This window comes from Mobula hypostoma, chromosome 25 (assembly GCF_963921235.1).
Source record: "Mobula hypostoma chromosome 25, sMobHyp1.1, whole genome shotgun sequence".
Taxonomy (NCBI): domain Eukaryota; kingdom Metazoa; phylum Chordata; class Chondrichthyes; order Myliobatiformes; family Myliobatidae; genus Mobula; species Mobula hypostoma.
The window spans coordinates 17,716,553-17,738,340 of NC_086121.1; the positions used below are offsets into that span (position 1 = coordinate 17,716,553).

The following is a 21,788-nucleotide window of genomic DNA, read 5'->3' on the forward strand; positions in this document are numbered from 1 at the left end:
CAGAATTGTATTAATCTTTGATTCCTATGGACTCCACAACATTCTTGGAGGATTATGGATCTGAGTTATATTTTCTACTGGGGTGGCAGGGGAGCTCAGTGGTTACTGCGGCACTTTATAGTGAGAGAGCTGGAAGATCAGGGTTCAATTCCCTCTGCTGTCTGTAAGGAGTTTGTAAGTTCTCCTCATAACTGTGTGGGTTTCCTCCAAGTCTCTAGTTCCCTCTCACATTTGAAAGATGTACGACTTAGGGTTAGTAAATTGTGGACACGCTAATGTTGGCACCGGAAGCGTTGGCACACTTGTGGCCTGCCCCCAGCACATCCCCGACAAGAGCGACACATTTCATTTTATGTTTCGATGTGCATGTGACAAGTAAAGCTAATTTTTATTATACCCCTGTAATTAAATTTCCAGTGTGCATACCATTACAGCTAGGTCCAGTTTCTCACAACCTTGCACGTAGGCAGTCTCAATGTCGATGCAGTGGGCTCGGCTCTCACTAGATAAGGCAAATAGTTGGCATATGAGTGAAACCGCTCAGCAGACACTCTTAATGTAACTTCACTGCAAAGCATAAACACATGCCTCTCTCACTGATCTCGTGCATTAATTCAGTTTCTCTCTCCAATGGTGGTACCTATTTCTTCCCATTTCAAATTTTCAATACATGTTGGGTTTTGCTTTTGACTCCCCAGGTCCTGTCATTAATCCAAAGGATCAATATTCTATTCTCAGCAAAAACATAAAGGTCCCTGGCACAATTATTGGTAATGATGGCACAGCTTTATTACCTCACTTGCCAGCTGTGAAATGTGGTTGATCAGGGTGGGTTTTTGCTGAAGCAATCTGCTTGATATTCCCCTCCTTTGACCAGAGGTGCTGAGTGAAATGAGCATTTTCTTGTGCTACCCTGACACTGGTCACAATGGGAGCTGAACCTGAAGCCTTCCTTTTCCAAGAGTTTCACAAGATCAGTGGCAGGGAGCCTGTAGCTTACTCTGCTTTAACACCCAGCTAAGAAAGTATATTGTTAATTCCTCATGGTCTGCATGCCCCGTTTCTGAAGTCTACATTCTGTATCATCTTGTGTAAAATATTGTGGGCCCTCGGCCAAGAATGTCTGACTCACACTTGCATGTCCCGAAAGCAGTTGATACAGAGCATGGATTTCTTTTCTGTCGAGAACATGATGTATGGTTCTTCATGAAGAGCTGTGGAGGAAAACCACAAGATTAGAAATTGGCCTCTTGATCCATCACTTCAAATGATTTTTTTTTCTCTCTATCCCTCATTTTTCCTGATTCCCTCAGTGGCCAAAGAATCTGTTGATGTCAGCTATCGGGGTCTGCTGCTTGGCAATGTTTGTTGGCTGTTAGAAGAACTAAACAGACAAAAGAAGAGGCAAACTTGCAGTCCAGCAAGATGGAGCATTAGGAGGTTTTAATCAGAACCAGAAAGAGAGCTCAGCGGGGGATCAAAAACCATGAATGAAGTTTATAGAATCATTCACAAAATTGTTCGGGTAGCACGGTAGCGTAGTGGTTAGCACAATGCTTTACAGTACCAGCGACCTGGGTTCAATTCTCCGCCACTGCCTGTAAGTAGTTTGTATGTTCTCCCCATGACCACGTGGGTTTCCTCTGGGTGATCCGGTTTCCTCTTACAGTCCATTTGGTAAGTTAATTGGTTGTTGTAAATTGCCCCATGATTAGGCTAGGATTAAAGTGGGAGATTGCTGGGTGGTGCTGCGCAAAGAGATGGAAGGACATACTCCACATTGTATCTCAATAAATAAATAAAACCAGAACTGTGCCAACTCTTTAGAGGGTTATCATATATTGAAATAGTAAAATATTGGATAGTAAGAGATGAAATAATAAGGGATCTGGTATCTTCGAAAATAGATGAATCTTCCGGTCCATATGAAATGTACAGTAACAACTACAGTTAGCAGTCCTACTGATTGTTGTACCACTTTAAAAGAGAGGAAGGAATAAACTATGAACTAATAGGTCAATAAATAATAAACTATAAGCCATTAGCTTAATCACAGTTGTGTGTAAATTACTGGACACAATCCAAAGGGACAATGTAAAGCATCATTTAGAAAAGCACAAATTAATCAAGGATATCACAATGAATCTGTCAAGAAAAGGTTATGTGTGACCATCTTGACCAATTTTATTTGAGGAGTTAACAAGGAGGATCAGTGAGTGTAGTGGATTTGATGGAACCAATATGGAATTTACCAAGACTTTTGACAAGGTTCCACAAGATATGGTTAAAAAAGTAAAACCCCATGAGATCTAAATGATTATGGCAAAATGAATACAAAACTAGAAGTGGCAGGAAGCAAAGAGTTATGGCTGGTAGGTGTTTTTACAAGAGGAAGATGGTTACCAGTGATGCTCCACAAGTCTCTTGACCTTGTATAAATATTAACTTTCAGACTCAGATGTACACTCAGTGGCCATTTCATTAAGTACACCTGTACACCTTCTTGTTAATGCAAATATCCAATCAGTCAATCACGTGACAGCAACTCAATGCAATCAGCGGTTCAGTTGTTGCTCAGACCAAGTATCAGAATGGGGAAGAAATGTGATCTACGTGACTTTCACTGTGGGAATTTGTTGGTCCCAGACAGGCTGGTTTGAGTATCTCAGAAACTACTGATCTGGGACTTTCATGCACAACAGTCTCTAGAGTTTACAGAGGATGGTGTGAAAAAAACAAAAAAACATCCAGTGAGCAGCATTACTGTGGGCGAAAACACCTTATTAATAAGAGGTCAGAGGTGAGTAGCTGGACTGGTTCAAGCTGACAGGAAGGCGACAGTAACTCAAATAACCACACGTTACAATGGTGGTGTGAAGAAGAGCACCTCTGAACACACATGTTGAACCTTGAAGTGGATGGTCTATAGCAGCAGAAGGCCGCAAACAAACACTCAGGGTTCAGGAGTGACTTGACTTGATTGGATTCAGGAGGTTCCTAATCAAGCGGCCACTGAGTGTAGAGGACATAAACAAATAATCGCAGCTGGTGTAAACCTAGCCATGTGTTATGACAGTGAGGAGGAAAGTTTTAAACTTCAGGAAGTCTGAAATCAACCCCAGTGAAGTACTGACTGTTAAATTGCTGGAAGGTATATATTTCAGATAAACTGTTAATCTGATGCCCTGTCCAGCCTCATTGGAGATAGGTTGTGAAGATAATGATGAAGTAGGAGTGCTATATAAACATATGTTTTACCTGGGTGTTTACCTAAGGATTCTGATTGTCCTAATTTCTGAAAGGCATTAATCAATCAATGCAGTTTGCAGTTTTATGCCAGTTTCTGGTCCTGGGGTACATCACAATCAAGTCCAATTGTGTTGTAGTTTGATGCACATTTTCCAGCTGGTAGTTTTCTGGCTGGCTCTACAAATTATAAACTCTGTATTTGTCACTGGCTCGGGTTAGACACTTGTCACAAATCAGGGATTGAATGACAAGCCACCCTAATCTGTGCAGCTCAGAGGCGTACTGGTTTAATAACACTTTTAAAACTGATTTATATGCTGATTTGTTTTTTAAAAATTCTCATAATATGGTCACAGTGACATGCATTAGCAATCCAAAGGATGGTTAAGAGACCACCATGCTGATGGAGTACTGAGTTACTGCATGGGCAAGAACCACTCTGAAGGGATATTCTGAGCCAGAGCTTTCGTTTTGCAATCCATTTCTTCTCCCGTGTTTTTATTTTCAAAACTGAATTCAAATTCTCAAATGGAATGTGAACTCGGGCTCAGGTTTACTATTCCATATCATGAGGATGAACCTTCCAAAAGCACAAACGTATATCACCACAAAGATTTTCAGAGTTTGCAGCTTTCCAAGTAAAGACGAGAGATACTTACGGCACTTTTTGTGCAGCTCCTTGGTACGTTTGGCGAGAGTGACAATTTCATGCCGGGCAAACATTTTTGCTCTGTGGGTATCCTCTCGACAGGAGCTACAGAGCGGTTGGTTACAGGTGTTGCAGTAAAACATGGAATCTGCGTCCTGAATAGGAGAAAGTGCCAACATTAGACACTGCACAAAACTGAGAACTTGTAGTTATACTTTTAAAAGTATTTTTCCCCTACCACTGCTTGTTGTGTATGGCCTCTGATACACAGACTGCTAAGATAATGGATGTCTACAGGGATGCATTACAATAGCACCCAAACCTGCTTTCAGTTTGAGTCACAGGCTAATGATCGAACCCCAGTCAATCATTTCTGTTACGCCACAACAACTATCGAGTATATATGCCTCTAATGAAGTAAAACATCCAGAGACACTTCGCCATCAAATAAAGTTGACATAATGATAAGTTATAAAGAAAGATTGGTCAAAGACAAAGAAGAATGGGCCAGTGAGATAGACAAAATACCTTTTCTGTTGAAGATTTGGGTATGAAGGAGATAGGATTCTGGGCAGCTACACTGAAGTGGCAGTGGTGCTGTGATGGAAATAGGGTATTGCAATACAGCTTGGTCCTTCAGCCCAACAAGTCCATGCTGACCACCAGGTTGCTAGATTTGGAGGGACTTAGAGATTTGAAGAATGTATGAGGTTGTAGAGATGGGGAACAGCCAGACCATGGAGAGATTTGATTAGAAGGATGAGAATTTAAAAATTGACACGATAGTGGAACGGGAATCAATGTAATTCTCTGAGCTTAGGGAAGATTCCTCACTTGGTCAAGTGAACTATGTCACAATTGTAATTTTCTCTCTCAAAGCCAGGCCATGAGAGGCTAATTCAGCATAGCGCATACACAGATCATGCAGGGATCCATCGTGGAAAACACAGACATTCATGAGTTTGGATATTGAATCATTGCTCTTTGATTGAGGGCTGAGTCATTACAAAATTCAGATTCAGTCTGGAACCACAGTGTTTCCGGCCAGTTTTGAAAAATATCACAGCAGAAGAGCTGAGACAATTGCTGCTAAATGAAGAGGGCAGCAATTATCTCAGCTCTTCCACTGTGATATTTTACGTGTCTCCCCACCTGCTTCTTGCACTCCAGGTCACAGTTTGCACACTGCACAATCTCCTCGCAGTCCGCTGAGCTGTCGACCAGGAACTTCAACAATCGATCTACCTTTGGGAGCCCACTGGTGCCCTTCACAATTGACATGCGTCTGAAATAGAAACAGAGTCACCTTCCAGTGCAGAATAACCAAAGAGGCACATTGAATATTCCTGTGGAATATCTAAAAGCAGCTGCAGGATAGGAGCTGGGAAAAGCAGTTGTATGTAACATAGTAGAATACAAGGTTGGAAGGTTCACGAAACTACTTGAGCCAAGTAGATCAATATCACTGGAACTTGAAAAGGCGAAAAATACCTTTAATCTCAGGACATTTGCTCATGATAATACCAATCTACATTTATACATCTTTAACATAGAAAAATGCTACAAAAAAAACAAGATGGTAGGAAATCTACACCGAAGATCAAGAACTGTTGAATTTTAATACTCCTCCAGAATTTTATCCCCTTTCATTTTCCTCTGACCCCATCTCTACATCCAGCTTTAACTCTTGATGTGTCACCACTTTCTGTTCACATCTTCCCTAAATAATCTGTCCTCACCAGAGATCCTAGTTTTATTTCCCTTCACTCCTTTATCAATGAATTCTGAGGCTGGGAATCATTTCTTCTACTAAGTTCACCTCCATGCCCATTTCTTTGATCGGGAATCTTCACCCCAGACTGTGGACTCTATCTCCTGCTTCTTCGTTGATTTCATCTCCTTCCGACAGCTCTTCAATGTGTAACAAAATTTCATTGTTTTTTCTCTCAGCCCAGACAACCTCCATTTGTATCACAAAAAATCAAAACCTGCAGATGCTGGAAATCTGAAAATAAAAACAGAAAATGCTGAAAATACTCAGCTGGTTAGGCAGTATTTGAACTGGAGAAGAGAGAGAAAGGAGATGCCGTCACTGGCATCACACTTCCTTAGTCTTCACCCTTTTATTTATTTCCACCTTTCTCCCTTCTCTACAGCTTACAACATGTTTGTTTTCTAATGGCCAGTTCTGATGAAAAGTCATCAACTTGAACCAATAATTGCTTCTCATTTGACAGATTCAACTTCGCCTGCTAAATGTCTCCAGTTTTTTTTAATGGAAAGTAAAAAAAATGCATTTCAGGAAGTCTCAAGTGCTTTACTGCCAGTGAAGTACCTTTGAGATTTAGTCACTGTTGTAATGTAGGAAATGTGACCACAAATCTGTAAGTGCCAACTTTACACAAGCAGCAATGTGTTAACAACCTGATATCTGTTTTTAGTGATGATAGTTGACAAATATTGACCAGGCTCCAGGGAGAATGCTCCTTATATACTTGAATCTCCTGGTATTTTTTGTCATTCATTTGAGAGGGCAATTGGCTCAACTACCCATCCACAAAAGATTTCATTTTTGATAATGTTACTGTCTTCATACTCTGATGAAGTGTCAGATTACACGTTCAAATCTCTGGGGGAGAACCAGAATATTTTCCGAGGCAAGAGAGCAATGTTCCAAACTGAGTGATCCCGTAATGCTACACTAGCTCAAGATAGACAAAACATTGCCATGTGTTTGCTTTCATATAATAAGAACAGCCTCAATTCAGCTCAGTTCCTCACACTGGATCTGCTAAACACCACCTCGTAACTCAAATAACTCACCAATCAAGACAAAAGACGCAGAAAGAAACGGGAGCTCTCACCTGTGGTCATCAGTTTCATCCAGCCTCATCTCTGATCCTCGATTTTCTGAATCATCCAGGTTACAACACTCGCGGCCCTCCTCCCTACCCTGCAGCCACCCCCTCCCCCACCTCACACTAACCGCCCTTCCGTACTTTTCCCACCAATGGAATGTCCCGAATATCCGTCAGTGTGGACTATCGAGGGTTGATCAGTGGTTGCTGGAGAAGCTTGCAGGGACAAAATGATCATCAGGTTGGCAAGGGAGGCAGTACAGCGACTAAAAAAGACACAGCCAGTCAGTCACCTGTGGGGGATTGCATTTCATGACAAAGGGTTCCAGCTGCCCTGTACTATGCCTATATTGCTGGCCCAGCTCCTGGCCTCTCGAATCTTCATGGCGATACCCACAATCTAACTGCAATTCTCATCCAGAAACAATAATTCAGCACTACTTTGGAAATATAAAAAGAAAACTTTCAAGTCCTGAAACAAACACGACCCAGTTCAATCCAAATATGATTTTTTTTTAATCCCACTGCGAATAGATTTTTGCAAAGTCAAATCTAAAATTAAAAATTGACAAGAGGATCAGATCACCTTGTAAATGTCACCCAGGGTTACAACCTAAAAGGTACACACCAGAACTCCTCAACAACAGAAGTTTGTTTTTGTTTTTTGTTTTGGGAGGTGGGGGTGGCACAGGGAGGGAGTATTTGGTGGTGGATGGAACTGTCGAGGTGCATTTTAATTGGTCAGTGCTGGATTTAAGGCCGCTATTAGATTAGAGAGCCTCTTATTTATTGTCATGGGGATTGCATGCCTGTGCTATCTTGGCTTTGTGAGCCTGATATGCCTTGCATTGCGATCTCTCTAAAAGTAGCCTGGCTTTTATTGTGCAGCTGTTCCACAATGGGAACGGTGTGAATTATGCTTCCTCTTAGTTACAGAGAACTGACTGGGTGACTGCAGCTCATTAGCATGAGATAACTGTCCACTTGAGAGCTTTCATGTCATCTGGACCCACAGTGAGGATCAAGTTTTATGTCCCGGTCTCTCCAGGGGCACTGACTGTTTGATAGCCATTCCTCCCTGTTCCTCACCTCTCTGAAAATGCTGCACAATAGGGACACATTGAAGTGCGGAATGTGAGTTTGACCTGATTCCACACAGGATCCTTAAACAGTGAGCTTGGTGTTGGATGGCTCATCACTGCTGGCAGGTAGGTCATGGAAATAGAGGAAGACCTGAGCCTCTGTCCACGTCAGGTCCTGCCAGCCAGGGTCACACTAAATCAGGATGAAGAACCATCTCTTCTCTCCACAAACCCCTTATGGCCCCTCTCATTCCCCCTAATCACATCTTTTCATTAGTATCACTTCCTCTCCCTAGCTCCACCAATCAGACTGATAACATCCCAGTCAGTGAGTTGGAAAGAATCTTCCCTGGCTCGGCACGGCATTATCAGAGGACTTCTGGTTGAGAATGAGATGCTTCTTGAAGCGGGAGCAAAGGTCACATGATCACAATGAGGAGCAGAGAGTGCAGCCTGTTTTTAAATCAACGTGATTTATCTGCAACAAACAGGATTTCCCGATTGTCAGCCATTTAAATTCCAATCCACATTCCCATTCCGACATGCCAGTCCATGACCTCCTCTACTGTCACAATGAGGCTACTCTCAGGTTGAAGGAGCAACACCTCATATTCCATCTGGGCATTCTCCAACCTGATGGCATGAACATCGATTTCTCCAACATCTGGTAATTTTCCCCCTCCCCCATCCCTCTTCTTCAATTTCCCACTCTGGCCCCCCTCTTGCCTCTTCTCTTCTCCTCCCCTGTCTATCACCTCCCCCACAGTCCCCCTCCTCCTTCCCTTTCTCCCGTGGTCCACTCTCCTCTCCTATCAGATTCCTTCTTCCTCAGCCCTTTACCTTTTCCACTTACAACCTCCCAGTTTCTCATTTCTTGCTGAGCTGTAAATAACAGCAACTTTATAGCCAATTTCATAAGTGTCAATTAAGTATTTAGGTTCATTCACAAGGTCTATAAAGTTCCGTGTTTTTTAAAATTACTGCCACACACTTCTTTTTTCATTAATTCCTTCACAGGATGTGGACGTCATTAGAAATACTGGTACTTCTTCCCTCACTGCCCCTAAACCAAAGAGGAAGTTAACAGTCACCATATTGAGAGTCCAGAGCAGGGGTTCCCAACCTTTTTTATGCCATGGACCCCTACCATTAAACGAGGGGTCTGTGGAACCCAGGTTGCAAACCCCTGCTCTAGAGCTATGTATAAGGTAGGTTGGCAGATTTTCTTTCGTGAAGGGCATTAATAAATCAGGAAGGTTTTTTTTAAAGACAATCGAGTGGTTTATTTAATGTGCTGGGGTTCATTTTTAAATTTCAGATTTATTTAATTACCTGAAATGTAAATTCCCCAGTCAAACTTGTACCTGCAAACATGTGGAAAGGATTTCTCTAATTCTGCACCCCAACTGTCTGTGAGTTAAATATATACAAGCCAAACACATTATGTTTTAAATGGGATCGGTCGTCTTTCTTTATATCTTGCTCAAGTTTCTTACCCACAGAGAGGGCACAAGAGGCGTCCTTCTGTAGCCCTGCCCCGCAGGCAGGTTGCACAGAAGGTATGGTAGCAGTCCAGCAGGCAGGGATGTTCATACTGTTCATAGCAGAGATAACAGACCAGGGGGTGGCAATTCGCATTGTCCAAATCATACAGATTATCCAAAGGGGAGAATATTCCACCAGACATCTGAAAAAAAAAGAAGAAACTTTAGGAACCAGCTGTTCTTTTGCTGTATAACAAGTAGAAATAGTCATGGATGAATGATTTTAGATAGACATGAAAAACTGAGTTCTTTTCCTTCAACTGGGGAAGGTTAAGATTAATAAAATCCTGAAAGGTCCTGACAGAGCATTTAGAGAAAAACTGTTCCTATTGGCAGCAGGGCCATAGAGCCAAAACTAAGGCAAGGGTAAATTGTTTTACAGTGCAACTTGCTGAGGTCTAGAAAGCACTACTGGGAATAGTAGTGGAGGCAGATTCAAAGGTGTTCACAGGGGAGCTTGATAAGTATCTGAATGGAAGGCTTAGCAGGGCTGTGGGGAGAGGGCAAGGAGGGTAGAGCTCGCTGGATTGCTCATACGTAGATCTGGAACGGACTCATTTGACCACATGGCCTCATTTTGTGCCATAATAGTTATGTGATTCTGTAATTGGGAAAAGGATATAAAAACACTGGAGAAGATGCAAGAGAAAGTTACGAGAAAGAACCCACAATAGGAGGTTCTAACCACTAAGAAAATCTAAACAGACTGGGGTTCTTCACTGGAAAAGATAAGCAGAAGGCGGAAGAGGTAATTATGAAAATAATGAAAGGATTTGATAGGGTAGATGTAGAGAAAACATTTCCACCTGTGGGCTAGTCCAAAGTATGGCAATAAACATATGATATTAATAATCCAATCAAAATTACAGGGGAAACTTACTCAGAGAAAATCTGTAACTTGCTACTAAATGGTGTAGTTGTGGGAAAACAGAGTAGTTTTATTTACAACAAACAAAAGAAAATTAAAGCACGAGAAGCAGAGGCAAGAGAAAACCATTTGGCAGAAAGAGTACGCAAAAACAAAACTTCTATAACAACACAGCTGATCTCTTACCTCCGCACCACCATCCTGCATTATTCCTGATTCTCTTAATACCGAAAAATCTATCAGTTTCTGTCTTGAATATACTCATCTACTGGGGTTCCACAAGCTTCTTGGGTAAAGAAGGCACCCTCTGGATGTGGAAATTTCTTGTTACCTACGTTCTAAACAGCCAACCACTTATTTTGATAATAGATTTAGATACCCCAGCTGGGGAAAGATCACATATTCATCCATCAGGTCAAGACCGTTAAGAATTTTGCATGGTTCAACGAGATCTAAACTTAACAGAGTATAAACCAGTCTGCTCTTTCTCCCGTCAAGTGAAAAACCTGCCATCCTTAAAGACAATCCGATAAACCTTTGCTACTTTCCTCCTATTCTAGTTCTAGATAACACAGCCAAGGGCTAAACCCACATCTACCTTGTCATGCTGCATTAGAATTTTTTATGTTTCAATTAAACTCCCTCTCTTTCTTCTGAACAATGAGTACACACCTAATCTGATTAAGCTGTCCTCATAAAAAGCAGCAAACCCAGGAATTGAGCTGATGACCCTTTGCTGCACTCCCTTTGTTGCAAGTATATCCTTCCTTAGCTTAAATAGGTCAGATGTGCACACAATAGTCCAGATGCACATTCAGCATTGTTCCGTATAATTGAAAGATGTCCCTACCATTTAATTTAAATCCTCTTGCAATAAAGGCTAGCATACCATTTTGCAGACACAAGAGACTGCAGGTGCCAGAGTATGGAGCAACAAGCAATCTGTTGGAGGAATTGAGAGGGCTGAGCAGCATTTGTGGGAGGAAAGGAACTGTTGATAATTTAGGTTGAAACCCTGCATCAGGTCTGATAACAGAGAGGAGAAATGGCCAATATAAGGAGAAGAAGGGAAGTGGTGGGCCAGGAGTCTGAGGTGAATTTTGCTTACCGTTCCATCTGTCCATCACCTACTTGCTTCTCCTTTGGTTTCCCTTTCCTATCCCCTCCCCTGTCAGTTCTATCTGTCCATCACCCCCCACCCCTAATCTGGTTCCATTTATTACCTACCAATCTCTGTCTCTTCCCCTTACTTCCTCCTCCCCGCACACCTGGCTCCATCTGCATAGTTTTTCCTTCTTTCTCATCCTCCCATCTATCACTGCCAACCTCTGTCTCAATCTCCTCCCTCCCTCCCTCGCTCCCACTTGGCCCCATCTGACTATCTTCCCTCCCTTGTTTGTTTCCATCTATCACCCACCAGCCTCGGTCTCACCCGTTCCCTCTTACTTCTATATATTGCCTATTCTTAGAATACACTCTCAGTCCTGAAACAAGGTTTCGACCTGAAACTTCGACCATCCCTTTGCCTCAACAAGTGTTGTTTGACCCTCTAAGTTCCTCCAGCAGTCTTTTTGTTACATTTTTCCCTGTTTAATTGCTTGCCAAACCTACAGTACATACTCGATTTCAGTGATTCATATACAGTACGAGGAAACCCATCCCTCTGAATACTAACACCTTTCAATACTTTTCCCTTTTAAAATGCTCCACCATGCTATTTTTCTTCAAACTTAGAGGATTACATTTTTTTATACATTATATTCCATCTGCCATGTCCTTGCTCCTTCACTTTACCTGTCTGAATCCCCTGAAGTCTCTCCATATTAAACACCAGCACACATCGTTACTTATGTTGTCGTCATACCTACCAGCTGAGGCACTGCAGCTCCTGCATTGAAAGCAGGTGTCACTTCATCATAAGCACATTACATTGCCATTTTCCATTATCAATGCATTCATAGAAATTTCTAATTGAAAAAGTTGACAAGCTATTTTGTAAATGCCATTTTAAAAAAGTATAAATTAAATTTAGTACGATTTCCATGTTATAAAAGTAGGACATTAAAATCAATTTATTTTGAAGCATTCAGAGAATTTCGTAACTGCCTCCCACTTTGGTTCTTTTAATTTTGCTTTAACCCATTCAAAGATGTCACTCAGATTATAAGTTGTTTTATTAATTACTAATATTGTAAAGCACACTAATCCAGACACCAATATTCACACTCAACATGCAATAACTCTGAAATATTCTTTTAAAATTTGCAGTATGAATGTGAATGAAGTAAATATCTGATTTAGGTTGTAATTTCTCTAAGTTTCTATAGAGATACTTGTGAATTATATTATCCAATGACGTCACTACTATACTGGAATTCTAAAAAGAGCAAGCTCACTCAAAAGGCTACAGACAAATCCTCAAACAGGTATGAACAACACAGACAGGAGTTGTATTCAGCAGTCCCCACTGACACCTCACACCACAGAGCAGATCCTATGACTATGTTGTACAATAATACCAGACATTAAAGTGATTTTAACAAGAGTAGCTGGAGATGTTATCTGGGATTCAGCTCCGCTCTCCTTACCTCAGTTCCGTCTCTCTGGCCTCTGGCTGGTATGAGAGAAATCTCTGATCTCTTTTAGAAAGCAGCTGCCCTTTGACGTCAGGGCCCCATGTACTTGTGTCCTTCACTGGGAGGCTCCTGGTTTCAGCAAGCTGGGGATTGGCCTGATGGTGTTTTACTCCTAGTGTGTTTTACTTCAGCACAAAATGCTGCTGTACTAGTGTTGGTAACTTTAACCAGCTCCTATTGTTTTGCGTGAAGGGATTGTTTCAGTTTACTCTGCTCTGTTAAACTTTTCTCCTAACTCCAATCAAATTTCCCCCACCATGGACTGCCAATGAGAGTCACAACTAGTACTCAACATAATGACTGTGGTAAATTGCCCTGTATTTTACAACCTTTTCAAAAATGTTGATCATACCACTGTGCCCCTAATGCATCTCTTCTCTCATCTGATTCCATGGTTATATAACCAGAAAATTGCCTGAAATAGCTTCTTTATCTTGTTGGACTTTCACCACAAGTTGCCAAAGGCTTTTAATGGAGGTCACTGGCCTGAATTATTAAATATTTCACTCTGCAGATGCTGCTTCATTGAAAATAAAAATGCTCTGTAGCCTAAATCTGCCTTCCAGCATTTAGTCTGCAATGCTTCCTGATGGTTATACTTCCAAGTACCATACTTTTAAAAATTGCTTTGTATTTTTCCAGCATTTTCAGATTTCCAATACATACAGTATTTTGCTATTATAGCTGTATCCTTGGTTTCTACTCCTGCTTGTCATGTACATGCCAGTCCTTCATTATATCACTGAAGTTTTGTAGTACCTTGTGAACACGTATCTCATAGTAACACTGCCTCTGTGTTGTCAGACTGTTTATGCAATAGCCAGCTCTGGAGAAGTTACTGGTTGCATTCCCCTTTCTTAGAAAACATTTCATACGATGCCATTGTTCCGTTGTCTTGGCGGCATATTGAATCCTGAGCTGAACTTTCAAATCCAAATCTCTGCTACAAAAATCATAACCTCCATTTTGGTTTCAGCAACTGCTGAAACTCTCATCTATGTCTTTGGTGTTAATTATTATTCCCATGATCTGTTAGCCATCCTCTCATCTTGCACCCTGTGAAAACTTCAACTTGTCCAATGAATTGCTGTCCATTCTGTAACTCACCCCTGTGCTTGATGACCTATAGTGCCTCCCAGTTTATCAACAACTTAAAAGAACAGGGCTGGACCCTCGGATATTTACAACATATTAAAATGATGAAGGTACTAAAGGCATTATTATTACTTTTGTGATGACACAAAGATGAGAAGAAAGTTCATTTGTTTGTTTACTTATTTATTTACTTAGAGATACAGCATGGTAACAGGCCATTCTGGCACAATTACACTCATATGACTAACCTGCATATCTTTGGAATGTGGGAGGAAACCAGAGCTCTTGGAGGAAATCCATGTGCTCATGGGAACATGCAAACTCCTTACTGACAGCTGCTGAATCAAACCTGGGTCACTGGCACAGTAAGAGCACTTTGCTAGCCATTACGCTACCTGCCATACAAAAGTTGCAAAGAGGACATCTACAAAGAGATTTGTATGTGTTGAATGAGTGGGAAAGGTATGGCAAATGTGGTAAAATGTGAAGTTGCCCATTTTGGCAGCAATAACAAACATATTGTCTCAGTGTGGGTCCCTGCTACAGGACATGGAAGTACAGCAAGTGATTACGAAAATGAACAGAATCTTATTGTTTATTACTGAGAGAATCAGATACAAAAGTGATAAAGTCATGCTTCACCAATATAGGGCATTAGTCAAACCTCTTTTGGAGTATTGGATATTGGAAGGATGTCAATACTTATACTTGCTGGAATTTAGAAGAATGAGAGGGTATTTGATTGAAACAAATAAGACCCCAAAGGTCTTGACTGGGTGGATGTGAGAAGGATGTTTCCACTTGTGGGAAAATGTAGAAGTCGGGGATACTGTTTAAAGAGGGACTGTCCATTTAAGACAGAATTGAATATCTTTTTCCTCGCATAAGATTGTGAACCTTTAGAACTCTCTTGGGATTGGGATTGGTTTATTTGTCACATGAACTAACCTACGAATACGTACTGAAAGAACTACATGCTGTGTAACCCAATTGAAATAATAAAGAACTAAACAAATGAAGCTCTGCAATTGTTGGTTTTCAGGTAAGTAACCTGTCTAAAGAACAAAGAGAAGGGAGAGATTCTACTATACTGCATATTGAATTGGCACTGGTAAATAAATTATAGATGTTGTTGTATCTCATTGGACATGAAGGTGAAGGAGTGTCTCATCAGCTTTGACTGTACCATTGATGCCTCCCTCCCTGAAGCTCTAAACAACTTTTATGGATGCTTCAAGGCGTGCAACACAATGCCGGCATGAAAGCTACTCCTCTCCTCAATGAGCAGCCACTGTCTGTAACAGCAGCGGATGTGAGAAGGACTGTGCAGAGTCGACCCCCGTAAGGCAACTGGGCCAGACAACATCCTGCACCCAAGTACACAGGGAGTGTGCACACCAGCTTACTGATGTCTTCTTGGACATGTTCAACACATCGCTCATCCAGGCTGCTGTCCCCACGTGCTTCAAATCAGCCACCATCATCCCTGTACCAAAGAACTATACACCTTTAAAACTAAACGACTATCTCCCGGTGGCACTGATGCCAATCATCAATCATGAAGTGTTTTCAATGGCTGGTAATGGCACATCTCAAAGGCTCCATTCCTGCCACATTGGACATCCACTAACATGCTTACTGACAGAACTGCTCTATTACAGATGACATCTCTCATGCACCTGGCCCTAACACACCTAGAAAACAAGGACACTTATGGCAGAAATGTAGTTTTTGGATTTCAACACTATTGTCCCATAGACCTTGGTGAACAAAGTCTTACTACTTGGTCTGAATACACCGCTGTACAACTGGTGTTGGACTACCTAACCAACAGACCTCAGATAGTCAGGATGTACAACCCCTCCTCCCCCGCCCCCATCACCCTCAATACAGATGTTCCCCAGGACTGTGTGCTGGGCCCATTACTGTCCACACTGCCCGCACATGAATGCATGACCAAACACCCAAGTAATCATATTGCGAAGTTCGCCGATGACATGACATTGGTGAGGCTCATCACCAACAATGATCAGAAAGCCTACAGAGAGGAGCTAGAAGAGCTTGAAGCCTAGTGCCAGGCAAATAACTGCTTCCTCAATGTCAACAAGACAAAGGAGATGGTTATGGACTTCAGGAGAACTCACACCACTCACACCCCTCTTTACATTGGTGGCACAACAGTGGAAACAATGAGTAGTTTCAAACTCATGGGAGTGCACATATCGCACAACCTCTCATGATCTCAGAACACATTGTACACAATTATGCTGCATTGGATCTGGAGTGACAATATTTCATTCTCCTTTACACTTGTGTACAGGAAATGACATTAAACAATCTTGAGTACCATGCTATTAACCTCTTGAATAAGACCTTGGAGAATGCATTAGATACACTGCAAGCACGTTGCAACCTAACTAAAAATAACGTCGTTGACCATCGCCAGTGCTTTACACGCAGTCTGGAGCAGGAGAATCACACAAGCAATCCCTACAGCCACACACATGTTCCAGCAGTTCTTAAGGAGAAACGCAAGGCCAGTTGAAGATATTGAGAGGCAGAAGCCCCAGAGCACCTTGTTATGTGTTGAGAAATGAAGCAATAAAGTGAACATTTCCTTTGATATAAGAGTTCTAAATGAACTGCTGAAGAGTACTACCTTGTAATGAGAATTGAAGCAGTTTTGCCAGAGCTGAGAAGAGCAAAGGTTTTCAGTGTGCTGGATGCAAATAAAGCATTCTGACATGTGGAATTTAATGAGAAAAGATCATATTTAGCCATTTTGATCATTTCAGTTCCACAGTGTAATGGGAAGACAGAGAATATTGTGACGGCTGCCAAAACAGTACAAAACGTAAGATATATGAGAAGGGCTTTCTGTCATTCATTCTTGTCTACCATTCAACAAGATCATGGCTGAACTATCATCTGAAACACTATTTTCCTGTTCTATTCCCTTGTCCTCCAATTCCTTTAATAACCAGAAATCCATTGATTTCTGTTTTGAATGTAATCAATGACTAAATTGCCATTGTTCTCCAAGGTAGAGAACTCCAGAGAATCACCACCTTCTGAATGAAGAAATATCTCCTCAGTTCAGTACTAACTAGCCTATGCCTCATTTCTTTTCAAAATTGATTCCTACATAGAACATAGAACTTAAAACATTATAGGGCAGTACAAGCCTTTCAGCCTACGATGTTGTGCTGACCTTTTAACCTATTGTAACATCAATCTAACTCTTCCTTCCTACATAGCCCATTTTCTATCATCCATGTGCCTATACAGGAGTTTCTTAAATGCCCCTAATGTACCTGGCTCTACCACCACCCCTGGCAGGGCATTCCATGCACCCACCACTCTCTGTGTAAAAAAAAACACTCTGTTATTCTCCTTGTAGTTATAACTTATAAAATTATACCTCCTTGTATTAGACATTTCCACCCTGGGAAAAAGCTTCTGGCTATCCACTCAATCTATGCCTCTAAACATCATGTGCACCTTTATCAAGTTACCCCTCACCTCCCTTCGCTTCAAAGAGAAAAGCCCTAGCTTGTTCAACCTATTATCATAATACATGCTGCTATTAACCCTGTATTGTGCCTTCAAATTTGACCTTCCAAGATGAATCATTTCACACTTTTCTGGGATGAACTCCACCTACCACTTTTCAACCGAGCTCGACATTTTGTCAATGTCCTGTTGCAACCTATGTCAACCTTCTACACGATCTACAACTCCACCAACCTTGTGTCATCTGCAAACTTACTAACCCACCCTTCCAATTCCTCATCTAAGTCACAGAGATCAGGGGTCCCAGAACAGATCACTGTAGAACACCACTGGTCACTGACCTCCAGACAGAATATGCTCTATCTGGATACCCTTTGCCCATACTCGATGGGCAAGCCAATTCTGAATCCACACAGCCAGGTTTCCCTGGATTCCATGCCTCCTGACTTTCTAAATGAGCCTACCATGGACATGCTTATCAAATGCCTTACTAAAATCTATATACAACATATACTTCAAGACTCGTCAACTAGAGGAGACATTCTCAGCCTGGTGAGCCCTCTTGATTTCTTAAAAAGTTTCAATGTCACCTCTCATTCATATACAGAGAATGGAGGCTTAGCTAATTTTAGAATCAGAATCAGAATCAGCTTTATTATCAATGAGTTGTGTAATTTGTTGTTTTGTGGCAGCAGTACAATGTAATACATTAAAAAATTACCATAAGTAACGATAATGAATCTGAATAAATAAATAAGTACTACTAAAATAGGACAGTGTAGAGAGGTAGTGTTCGTGGGTTCATGGACTGTCATAAATATGATGGTGGAGGGGTAGAAGCTGTCCCCAAAATGTTGAGTGTGTGTGTTGTCAGGCTCCTGTATCTCCTCCTTAATAGTAGTAATGAGAAGAGGGTACGTCCTTTCTGGTGAGGGTCTTTAACGATGGATGCTACCTTCTTGAGCCACCATCACCTTCTGAAGATTTCCTTGATGGTGGGGTGACTGGTGCCTATAATGTAGCTGGCTGAGTTTACAGACATCTGCAGCCTTTTCCGATCTTGTACATTGGCATCTCTGTACCTGATGGTGATGCAACCAGTCAGGATGGTCTCCATGGTACCTCTGTGGAAAGCTGCTGGAGACTTTGGTAACACACCAAATTCCTAATGAAATATAGCTGCTAACATGCCTTCTTCGGAATCGCATCAATGTGCTGGGCCCAGGATAGAACTTCAGAGATGTTGGAACTCAGGAACTTGAAGCTACTTTGATGAGGACTGGTGTGTATTCTCCCGACTTCCCCCTCCTGAATCCACAATCAATTCCTCGGTCTTACTGATGTTCTGTGCAAAGTTATTATTGTGACTCTACTCAACCAACCAATCTATCTCACTCATCTAAGCCTCCTCAACACCATCTCAGATTCTGCCAACAACAGTTGTATCATCCACAAATTTATGCATAGAGAGAGCAGAGCTGCAAGCTAACAACACATCCTTGAGCTGTGCCTGGGTTAATTGTCAGTGAGGATATCTCTTCTTAGTTTAATCTCTCCTTAGAAGCAGACCTTCAGTATGAGTAACTAGTTAATCTTTACCACCTCCATAGCATACCTCGGTGACGTTCTGTAACACTGCAACCCTAAGCGATGATGTACGGTCCTGTGAAGAGACTTATGAACAAATGAGGGTTGGATTAAGGGGAAAATGGTAGCTAAAGGGAGGTTTAAAGAACTGGAAAGTTAAAAGTGGAGAATAGAATATAAAGCGAGCTACTAAAAACAGAATTAGGAAGGCAAAAGAGAACAAACATAAAAAGATTGACAAAATGACAAAACATTTTACTGTATATATTAGAGCAATAAAGCAATCAGGGAAGAAGAGGATTTATTAGGGATCAAGATGCCAAACTGTGCATGATAGATAAGAAAAATATTGACAAACATGAGAAAATCTGCAGATGCTGGAAATCCAAAGTGACACACACAAAATGCTGGAGGAACTCAGCAGGTCAGGCAGCATCTATGGAAATGAATAAACAGTTGACGTTTTGGGCTGAGACCCTTCTTCAGTACAGAGAGTTGGAGGGGGGGGGAAGGTGCCTGAATTAAAAAGTTGGGGGAGGGGAAAGAGGCTAGCTGGAAGGTGATAGGTGAAGCTAGGTCGATGGGAAAGGTTAAAGGCTGGAGAAGGAAGAATCTGATAGGAGAGGAGAATGGACAACAGGAGAAAGGGAAGGAGGAGTGGACCCAGAGGTAAGTAATAGATGAGAAGAAGAGGTCAGAATGGGGAATAGAGGAAGGAGTGAGGGGGACGAAATTTTGTTCACTAGAAGGAGAAATCGATATTCATACTATTAGGTTCAATGGTACCCAGATGGAATGTAAGGTGTTGCTCCTCCACCCTGCGGGTGGCCTCATCTTGGCACAAGAAGAGGCCATGGATTGACATGTCAGAATGGGAATTAAAATGTTTGGCCACCAGGAAGTCCCACTTGAGCTGGATGGTATGGAAGCACTCGACGAAGCAGTCCTGCAATTTACGACGGGTCTCACCAATGTAGAGGAGGCCGCATTGGGTACAATTGCTGAGGGACAAATGGAGAAGGGGATTATGGAGGGAGTGATCCTGTGGAAAGTGTGGCGGGGGGGAGGGTAAAGATTCGTTTAATGGTAGGGTCCCTTTGAGATGGCGGAAGTTGCAGAGGATAATGTGTTGGATAAACTGGACTTGGAGAACACAGAGAGAGGGATGGTGGAATATTTTATTTTGAGGTACAGCATGGTAATGGGCTCTTTCAGTCCAACAAGCTCACGCTGCTCAATTACACCCATGTAACCAACTAACCTTCTCGCCTGGGTCAGCCGGAGGAACCCAATGTAGTCACAGAGTGAATGTACAAACTTCTTACAGACAACGGCAGGATTGAACCCGGGTCACTGGCACTGCAAAAGCAACACTCTAACTACTACTTTACGTCCTGCTGGGCTAGAAAATCAATGAATGTGCAGGGCTGACGGGATGTATCCCACATTGCTCTGAACACTGGGACCTTGACAGACATTTTCAGATCAGCTCTGCCCACAGTCAAGATACCAGGTGAGAGGCAGACAACAATCTGGTATACTTATTCAAAGTTAGCATGAATAAGCCAGGTATTTACTGGCAAACTGATGTAGGGGATTTAATGGGAAAATTTCTGAAAACATATTTAATCTGCATCTTGTGAGGCAAGGATTAATAAGAAAGAGTCAGCATGTCTTTATTAAAGGAAACCCTATCTGACTAATCTGAATGAATTTGACCATCAAAACATGGAGGCACCTTCACAAACTCCCACAGCCCCTGATGACCCTGTGATTTCAGTCTCTGAGGCCAATATGAGAGCATCCTTCAGGAGGGTGAACCCACAGAAATCATCCAGCCCAGATGGGGTACCTAGGTGTGCACTAAAGGTCTGTGCTGATCAACTGGCTGGAGTGTTCGCTGATATCTTTAACCTATTGCTTCAAGCAGGCTACAATCCTACCAGTACCTCAGAAGAACAGGATGACCTGCCTCAATGTCTATTCTCTGGTAGCACATACATCTACTGTGATGAAGTTCTCTGAGAAGTTGGTGATGAATTATATCAACTCCTGCCTGTGAAGCAACTTGGATATGCTCCAATTTGCCTCGCATCACAACAGGTCAACAGTAGATGCCATATCATTGGCTCTCATGCATCCATGGTTGACCCCAACCAACAGAAGGCCTCATGTGATGACATATATGTACTTTGATAATAAATTTAACTTGAATATTTTGAGATGAACAAGTGTGTCAGTGATGCTACTGTAAGTGATCCATGCAGACATAGACTTCAGTCAGGCCTTTAATATTCTGCCCAAAGATGCATGTGATCTTGTCAGTACCTCCAGTTGAACTTTGTCTTTTTGTGTGCTTTCCCCCAGCTGTCAGTTTGTGGTTTTCGCAACACACACAAAAAATGCTGGTGAACGCAGCAGGTCAGGCAGCATCTATACGAAGAGCCCTCCCCCTCCTACTTTCAAATCTCTTACTATCTCTTCTTTCAGTTAGTCCTGACGAAGGGTCCCGGCCTGAAACGTCGACTGTACCTCTTCCTATAGATGCTGCCTGACCTGCTGCGTTCACCAGCATTTTTTGTGTGTGTTGCTTGAATTTCCAGCATCTGCAGATTTCCTCGTGTCTGAGTTTGTGGTTTTGTATTGCCATGTGCTCTTGTTTGTTTTCATGTCCCACGTGCTCCTGCTCTACTCTGGCCCCTGTATT

General features: G+C 42.0%; 1 protein-coding gene across 5 annotated transcripts in view; it reads right to left on the reverse strand.

Annotated features, from left to right (window-relative positions):
- rnf207b (ring finger protein 207b) overlaps nucleotides 1-21,788 on the reverse strand; it is a 67,664-nt gene that overhangs the window by 43,636 nt on the left and 2,240 nt on the right. For 2 of the 5 annotated variants that reach the window (XM_063033273.1, XM_063033271.1), the window contains exons 1-6: nucleotides 12,839-12,859; nucleotides 9,335-9,525; nucleotides 5,051-5,183; nucleotides 3,909-4,053; nucleotides 1,133-1,214; nucleotides 427-502 (exon numbers count right to left, since the gene is read on the reverse strand). In XM_063033273.1, the coding sequence (XP_062889343.1) occupies nucleotides 427-502; nucleotides 1,133-1,214; nucleotides 3,909-4,053; nucleotides 5,051-5,183; nucleotides 9,335-9,525 (627 nt within the window). In that variant the 5' untranslated portion in view covers nucleotides 12,839-12,859. Of the gene's footprint in view, nucleotides 1-426; nucleotides 503-1,132; nucleotides 1,215-3,908; nucleotides 4,054-5,050; nucleotides 5,184-5,637; nucleotides 5,660-5,717; nucleotides 5,852-9,334; nucleotides 9,526-12,838; nucleotides 12,860-21,788 lie in introns of those variants that run through there. The other 3 variants (XM_063033272.1, XM_063033274.1, XM_063033275.1) reach the window with 3 other exon arrangements.